The sequence below is a fragment of the Musca vetustissima genome, unplaced genomic scaffold (genome assembly GCF_032173495.1).
Source record: "Musca vetustissima isolate MV318-11 ecotype Yass unplaced genomic scaffold, APGP_CSIRO_Mvet_v1 utg735, whole genome shotgun sequence".
NCBI lineage: Eukaryota > Metazoa > Arthropoda > Insecta > Diptera > Muscidae > Musca > Musca vetustissima.
In genome coordinates, this window is record NW_026884845.1 from 465,970 (window position 1) to 475,160 (window position 9,191).

At 38.9% G+C, this 9,191-nt stretch overlaps 2 protein-coding genes across 2 annotated transcripts; both read left to right on the forward strand.

Moving 5' to 3' along the window:
- The first annotated feature begins 768 nt into the window (after positions 1 to 768).
- On the forward strand, positions 769 to 3,091 carry LOC133331917 (phosphatidylinositol 4-phosphate 5-kinase type-1 alpha). The gene has a single exon (XM_061540300.1). The coding sequence runs from the start codon at positions 769 to 771 to the stop codon at positions 3,055 to 3,057; it is 2,289 nt and encodes a 762-aa protein (XP_061396284.1). The 3' UTR covers positions 3,058 to 3,091.
- Positions 3,092 to 5,100: 2,009 nt separating this feature from the next.
- On the forward strand, positions 5,101 to 8,758 carry LOC133331923 (uncharacterized). The gene is made up of 3 exons (XM_061540311.1): positions 5,101 to 5,487; positions 5,556 to 7,556; positions 8,252 to 8,758. The coding sequence occupies exons 1-3, from the start codon at positions 5,173 to 5,175 to the stop codon at positions 8,756 to 8,758; spliced, it is 2,823 nt and encodes a 940-aa protein (XP_061396295.1). The 5' UTR covers positions 5,101 to 5,172.
- The last annotated feature ends 433 nt before the right edge of the window (positions 8,759 to 9,191 follow it).

Below are 9,191 nucleotides of genomic sequence, written 5' to 3' on the forward strand. Positions count from 1 at the left end.
GAATAACATATGTGACTCATTCATGCATCATTTAGCCAAATTGAAATATAATAAAATAAGTTTACTCTCTCGCTTGCCATCCGCCGTGTATCCATCCGTATCATCGTACACAATGAATGTCATTTCAGCTATATAATTCCAAAATGACGGCAAAAAAGTGGCGCTCCTCTTTACAGTTTCATACTGATTGTTTAAAACTTTACCAATACACCCTCACAATAAATTCTCGGAGGTTTTATTTAAATCAGATATTAACAAAATCTGAATACACACAATTCAATTCGTCAGAAAAAAACACGCTAATTCAGCATGAGTAATTCATCAGCATTGGACAAAAAATAAATAAAATAAACAATGAAATGTTAAACACTAACAATGCATTTGACATACAGGGTGGCCCAATAGGCGGCCATTCCCCTCTTTTTTTTTTGTTTCTCAAAATACATAATGCATTTCGCTTGCCAATGCAGTGAAAATTTGTATTTTCCAATAAGTCATACACAAAAAAAGCCCATTGAACGGAAATGGTTCCGGTGAAATTTTGCAGACAAACAGTTTTCTACTTTCTTTCCTTCCTCATTTGGCTCACAAACCAAAAGTTTTCTTTTTGTTACAATCTTTTAAAAAATACCAACTCCAACTCGTTCTTAATGCACAATTCAAAATCATATGTTATTGAAATCCCCCAAACGAAAACTGAAATTTCAAATTTTTACAGTTTTTGTGTGGTGTGTGTGTCCCGTCCGTCTGTTTGTAAACACATAAACAATGGACACAAATTATGGTGTTACTTATGCCGTGGAATTGGCACCGCTGAAACCAACTGATAACACAACTGATAATGCCAACAACAATCAACAAGAGGCGGCAGAGGATGAAACCACAACAACTTTAGCCAACAACTCCTCCCCACCCACAACACCAAAAACAAACACAACGACCAAATATCTAACAACTGCCAATTCAACAGTTATCAAGCCCTTGCCGGTTTCCGATAATGAAGAAAGTCCTCGCACACCTTCACCCAGCAATTCACAAAATCCTCGACCCTCCACTTCGCGCCAACTGTTTAGAGATGCAGCCCTGGCACATGGAGGTCAAGAGGCCAACTCATTGCTGCAACATGAAATCTCTCAACAGCAGAGATTTAAAAGTGCTGCCTCCACACTGGACAAAAGTATATCCCGCAATCCGTCCACAGTGGCCAAGCACGAAAAGAAAATTGGCCATCGTCGTATCGATGAGGAGGGTGAAGTTACTTACAAGAAAATCCAAAGTAAACAAATTATGGGTTCAATTCAGCTGGGCATACAACACACGGTGGGCAGTTTGGCATCGAAACCCAAACGCGATCTGCTTATGAATGATTTCTTTGAAATGGAAACAATTTCCTTCCCACCAGATGGTTCGTCCATTACGCCAGCCCATCATTACAGCGAATTCCGTTTCAAGGTATTTGCCCCCATTGCCTTCCGCTACTTCAGGGACTTGTTCGGCATTGCACCCGATGATTTCCTCATGTCCATGTGTGCAGCACCGCTGCGTCAACTCTCGAATCCTGGTGCCTCTGGTTCCATATTTTACCTAACCGACGATGATGAATTCATTATCAAGACTGTACAGAAAAAGGAATGTGAATTCCTGCAGAAACTTTTACCCGGCTACTATATGAACCTCTCGCAAAATCCGCGAACCCTGCTGCCGAAATTCTTTGGCCTCTACTGCTTCCATTACAACACGAAAAATGTTCGCCTCGTTGCCATGAACAATCTTCTACCCTCCGACATTAAAATGCATGCCAAATACGATTTGAAAGGCTCTACATTCCGTCGTAAAGCCTCAAAGGCAGAACGGCAAAAAGAAAGTCCCACCTACAAGGATCTAGATTTTATGGAACATCATCCAAATGGTATATTTCTCGAAACAGATAAATATAATGCATTGATGAAGACCATACAACGAGATTGTATGGTCCTAGAAAGTTTCCAAATTATGGACTATTCCCTGCTGGTGGGCATACACAATTTGGATTTAGCCGCCAAGGAGAAGCGTGAAGAACGCATACGAAATGCCAGAGCTAAATTGCAAAAGACCGATGAAATTCGTGAGGCCGATGATGCGGAAAATGAGGGTGCAGCTGCAGCGGCTGGTACCGCTTTGAATCGTTCACGCAGCATGAATCGTCAACGTCTGGTGGCCCTGTCGACGGCCATGGAATCGATTACAGCTGATGATACGCCCTTTGAGGAGGATGAAGATGTGCCGGCCGGTGGTATACCCGCACGTTCGGAGGATGATGAACGTCTCATCTTGTATATTGGTATAATTGATATTCTGCAATCGTATCGTTTGGAAAAGAAACTCGAACACACCTTCAAGGCGATTATCTACAATGGTGATACGGTGTCGGTGTGTCGGCCGTCGTTTTATGCCCAACGTTTCCAAAATTTCATGGGTAAAACTGTATTTAAGAAAACGCCAACATTTCCACTGAGACAATCGAAAAGGAAAACTTCGACGGCTGCAGTGCGTACCCCGCAAAGAACGCCATCACAAAGTGCTGCCAGTGGGGTAGCGGCGGCGGCGGCCATGAGACATCCGCACTTCATGTCTGGATCGTCAACACCACCACCGGCATTTGATGAAATATCCGAAGAGGATATAATTGCAGCATCGGGTTCAAGAAGTGGTGGTGACGGTGGATCGTCGGGTCACTTAAGGCATATACCAGCACCGCAATCGTATATGTCATCACAACGTAGTACTGTGGGTAGTACCTCAGATGATTATAGCGATGATGATGATGTGGCCTCGGCCGCCGGTAGCAATAGATCATCGCTGCCACGACGCCGGCCACAATATTTAACAAAAACTAGTGTGGAAATTACCTCAATCGGCTGTGTTGAAAATCATCAACAGCCGCAGCACGATCATAAACAATCCGATGAGGGTATTGAACAAGATGTTGAGGGCAAAAAGGTGGTTAGTGCTGTAATACAAACCACACAAGAGAAGAAATACACATCGACTCTTATTGTTAATGAAGTTGTAAGATGATGTGCTTGCGAGGATTGGAGGGGTGATTTTGAGACATAATGGAATTTAGCTGTAAATATATGTGGAGAGTACCACCGTCCGCGTCGATGAAGAAGCACAGCAATTAATTATATTTGAATATTTTTTCTATTACTACTTTTACAACACTCTAACTTACTATTGAAATGTTGGAGGGCGGTGGCTCCAGCAAATGAGTTTTAAGTTAAAATCAACAAAGTGCTCTTAAATCTATATTGAAACCGGAAAAACGACAACAACACCGACATAGCTTTAGTTCTGCGTAACAATTTATTATTACTACTACTACTTCCATCACACTACAACAGCACTACTATGTTTATCCACCAAACTATTACAAAACCATAATTATTAGAAACAACTAACTTTACAAGGACGTAGAATTTTTTTATGTTTATTTCAATAGTGTTCCTCCTCCTCTTCTTCTTCCTGCAGTTTTGTATTCGTTTTATTTTTTATTATTACCATATCTCTATATATATTCTTTGTATTATTTATTATTTTATGTATATATTTTTGTTCTGTATGTACGCATACCCCCCGATGATGATGATGAGGATGAAAAAGAGGCGAGCGGAAGAAGAAAGGATAATGATGATGTAGTAGCATACATTTTTTAGTTCTGTATTGTGTACTCTCTTTTTTCATTCACTTTCAATTTAAAGCAAAACAAAATATTATGATTTGTTGAATATTAAGCTTGTTTTTTTATACATAAATATTGTTTTTCTATATAAAACAAAAAATGAATACAAACCGCTCTACAGTATTTCATTGTTTAAAATTAAAGCTTTAGTTTTATTTTCTGCAGAAAAATATTCTAGGGATTTAATGCTTGCTTTCGAAACAGAGAAAGAGACATATTTTCATAGCCTCGAAAAAAATATTTATATAGACAATTGTTTAGCTTAAAAAAATATATATTTATCAAACAAATTCGATTTTATTTAATTTCCTAGTAAAAATATAATGTGTGGTGATTTTCTGTGCTTCTTTAAATTTTTTGTTCTGTTTTTAAATTTAAGAAAACAAAAACAAATATATGGAATGTTTTATATATATATTTGTGTATGTAAAAATTATAACTAAATATACGATAACAATTAAAACGTATTACACAAAAAATACTATTATTTTAAATATATTCGAAAAATGTGTATACGAATTAAAGAAAAAGCAAAAGAGAAGAAAACTTCTATATCGAAACTAATCAAATTACGTACTGTGTATTAAATACTAATAGTTATAAAATTCTATTATAGGCTTTTTATATAGTATGTATACTTAATTAATAAAAAAAATTACAAAAAAAAAAAAAAAATAACTTAGTAAATGAAAGAATGCATTTTTCTTCAGGGCAAAAATTTAAAGCATACTTTAGGGGTTATAATTTAAATATCTACATCACAAGCAAATGGAGGGCCCTAAGGGAAGATAGCAAAGCAGACAACAAATATTTTTGGGATTATATGTTCTATGTTGAATTTTATGGGTTTATTTTCAAAATTATTTCAAATTGTTGGGTATATTTAAATAGATTGGATAGACAAATACTGCGTTATTAACTCTTTTGAAATATCTAGTTATTTTCCCTCGTTTTTTCGATAATTTTTATTATCGATATATGACATAAATATATTAGAATGTAGAGATGCCAGACTTCTTAAAAATACAGTTACAAAAATTACTCAAGATGAATATTTCCAAAGGTAAATTTTAAATGAATATAAAAATCAAATAATCTTCTTTCACCCAAACAAAATTAAAAACAAACCAACCCTACCTTTCCCCAATGCCATTTTTTATTCCAAAAATAAATAAAATCAGGAATTTCACAGCATTTATCCCCCCTAGTTCCCTTTCCTCACATAATTGGATTCCTTTGAAATCACTTCTCCCTTAAACCGTTCCTTTACATAATTAACATATTTCCATAGTTATTCATTGTATTCATATTTTTCTTCTTCCATTTGCTTACAGTGTTGCTTAGAGATCAGAGAACCCCCCAAACACACCAGCATGGCTTTCCAACGTAGTTACAGTAAAGTATGGTGGGGATCCGACGACAATCAATATCCCACAATAAGTGGTGCTACCATGAATCCGGCCATACACCAAATGCTTACCACTTCAAATGGTAACAGCAACAGTCTAACAAGTGGCGGTTTATATTCGTATTACAGTCAATCCTCCACTGCTGCTGCTCAGCAACAGCCACAAAGAGCAAAGTCAACAGGAGGGAAGGCACAGCCACAGTATCAACCATTTGGTGGCAGTACTTATCATTCATTGGATTTGCATCAGTACAAAGCATATGGAAATTTATCACGCATCCAAGAAGTTGAAGATGAAAACAATTTATCAAAACTCTCATGGGAGAAACATGATAGTCCTGGCAGTTTAAGATCACAGGTAAAATATAATTTATAAATCTATTTGTTTATTCAAAAAAATTAACAAAAATTTAATTCTCCCCTTAGGATTCTGGGTTTTCCGACAATGAAGAATATCACAATACCCGCAGCTTAAGTGGTCGTTCATCGAAAACCTCATCGCCAAGCAGTAAATCGATGGGTAGCAGCATCAAAACTGATATGGGTTCCCCCTCATCTACCCGTACAGTGGAGACACCACCCACAGTTGTAAGACGTCCAGTGCGTTCCGATTACTATACCTCTTTGGTAAATGTTTCAAGACGTATCTCATTCCCCACCTCACCATTGACCAACAATAAGCAAGAACACAATGCAGGAGACGACGAGGAGGAAGAAGAAGGTCCTTCTCTAATGGAAAAACTGGACAGCATGCAATTAATGAATGAATCACCCGTAACAACACAACCTTTAAATGATTCTTTAAACAGCAGTCAAAGCAGCAGTTGTGACAACACCACTCCCATAAGAGGTAACAATCCTCGCATCAAGAAACGTCGTAAGGTACAACGTAAGGCCACGGCGCCGCTAACACCCACCCAAAGACGTTATCACAATTATGAGGATGAAGAGGAGGCAGCAGAAGAAAGTGATTTAGATGAATCTCACAGAACAATTCCAGAATATAACAATGAAACCGTGTATTTGGGTGGAGCACCTCCCACCTGCTCTACTCCTCCACCACCATATAATAATGAAACCGTTGTCTTGGGTGGTCCTATGGATGATTCACAACAGCATAGCCCCAACAACACCCTCACCTTTGAGATGCATGGTGTATCACCATTACGATTGCAGGCAAGATTTAACGGTCACACCAGCACACCCAAAATACAAAAGGGTCCCTCGGCCGGTTGTACTTTACCTCCCATGATGGCTTGTCATGAATATGACAATACCCTATTGAATGGCCACAGTCCAGATGTTCAAAACTGGCTCGATGACTTGCGTATGTCCTATGACCACGAGGTTATGTCTACCCTGCAAACAAAATCCATTGCCCAAGAAGCCGTTAAGAATCTGCAAATTACAACCAGTACTGTGGCAAAGTTTATACGTCAATTACAACAGAAGGCCCTTCGAATGCAAACTTGTTTCGAGAAAACAGAACGTCTGCTAAGTGAGGAGGGTGTTACACCCCTGGAAGCCATCAATGGAGCCTTACATTTGTTGGATAACATCAATGAATTCACTTACATACTGGAACGCAGAGTTGTATTCTTTGCCGATTCCCGTGTCGAACGTAAACGCTATGAGGATTATCTCGATCAAATACGCATGGTCCACAAGGATACCCGCTACTCTTTGGAGAATCATCACTACATCAATCTTGAATCTTTACTCGAAGATTTACAAGTTTTGAAACGTATATTGTTGATTAGTGTACGCCAGGTTTATGAGAAGTTGGTGAGGAATCTGATACAAAGCATTGAGAATGGTCGCTGCGATTTAATGCTGAAGGCTAATTTGAATATGGTGGCCACATTGATGAACATTGATTATGATGGCTTTGCTTCGCTCGTCGATGCCTTTGTACAAACTGAGGCGGTACGCACCTTGTTGGTGGTATGTTTGGACAATAAATTGAGCTCGGTTCGCGCCCAAGCATTGAGAGCCTTGGCTACAATTTGTTGTGCTCCAGAACCTATATTCCAGCTGGGTCACTGTGGAGGCATTGAAGTGATCAGAGATATTTTACAAATTGAGGGAGAAGGCAGCAGTAAAAAAGCCAAAGAAAATGAGGTGAAGCGTAGCGATTTGGAACGAAGAGAAGCTGTATCGTTGTTGACACAAATCACAGCTGCATGGCATGGGCCAGAACATCGTGTAGATGGCCTTAAGGATTGTGTGGAGACGGTGGTTGAAGGCCTGACACGGCTGCTTGTCTTCACCGAATGTCCCCAGACCTTGTTGTTGTGTGCAGCCGCATTGAATAATTTGTCACGCATGGAAATTACATCGCATTATTCAATAATGTCGCATGAGACTATTTATAAACTCATCGAAACCATGGAGCGACGAGATGAAGGCATTACTGTATTTCTTTATGTAAGTATTTTTGAATTCTATTCTTCTATGAAAATTTATTGAGATTATCCTTCAAATCAAAAAATTAAAGTCCATCCTCTGTGTCAAGTTTGATTTGTGGAGTGGAATTATATCGATTTGAAAAATTCCGCAATTTTGTAAAGAGCTTTGCTTTTTACTCCTCTTTCCGTACATGCGAAATTGCATAAAAAGTTTATAATGTTTTTTCTGCCCCTGTCTGTCTGACATCCTTCGATACTGGATGTTGCAGTTAACCAAGCGAAACTCAATCGTGTTTGAAATTTCAAGGTTTACATGATACAGCAGAAGGCAGGCAGCAAGTATCTGTTACAAGCCAGAACATATAAAACTCATAAAATTTATTTTGTACATTTGTAAAACAATTTTTCTTAAAGCTTTCTTTGGCACGTTTCATGGCAATGCTTGAGCCCCAAGCACGCTTTTCGAGCATGTCGAGAAGATAGTTAAAATTGAATTTTTCCTCGACTTGTATGAAGCATACGCCAGGGCAGAAGCATCAGCATTGCTGCAGATAGATGGACTTTCAATATTTTACACCTACACCACCACGAATCAACCTTGCATATTCTTACATTCATTCAGTTCAGTAGACTACATATTTTTATTGATATATACTCCCTTGGAATGGTTACTAACTTTTATTTCTCCATCTTTTTTTGTTCTTCTCCTTGCAGGAACAAATCGTTGCCATGCTCTACAATATGTCATTGAATAAAAAATGCCACAGCCATTTGGCCAATGCTAATATCGTGAATTTCATCACGTACGCATACCAAACGGAATTCTATAAAATCTACAGCACACGTGGCGAAAGCGAAGCCCAACAACGTTGTATCAAAACGATTTTGCATACATTGACACGTCTGGCCCAGGACTCGGTGTTGGGCATGGAATTGCTCACACAACAGAATCATATGCCAACAGCCTTCTTCTTTAGTCTAATGCCGAACACGGCAAGCAGCACAGGTTCGGATAGTCAGCGGCGTTCACCAGAATTTTATCAACAGCAACAAATGCTGCCGTTGGATATAAGTACAAGTCGGGATATTTCATTTCTGGCCCGTCAGTTGTCTGAGCATCATCATCAATACCAAGGGTTCAAGGAAAACAATGAACTGAGCAAGGACCAAGTAGGAAATACATTGAAAATGCAACTACAACGTCAGGAAAGTTATGTGTAAATAGGTACCTACATGCATATATAGGTGTACATAAAAGGAAGCCAAAAAGAAAAGCCAGCAGGCCGGTTAAAGCAGAGCCTGCCGTCTACAAACACCTTAGCTTCTTATGAACAACAAAGCGCATTGCTTCGTCGTCATCTTCCAAGTCAATTGTTTGAAACTAAGCAGCAAACAATAGGAGAATGCCTAAGAGATGTTGTTTGGTAAACATAACACGCCGCCACAGAGGGCAACGACAACGAACGAATGAATGTTGTACGCAGCAGCCAGCCACCGGTCTAGAGATGTCACGTTTGTAGGGCAGCCACGTTTAATCTGCTCTTAGTCAAACGTGCATAAAAGTCATAGAGGAACTTTAACATATAGCCACCCGATGTACTTTTTTTTGTTTCCACTCAGCTAGTCAGCCAGCCAGCCACCCAGCTCGCATGTA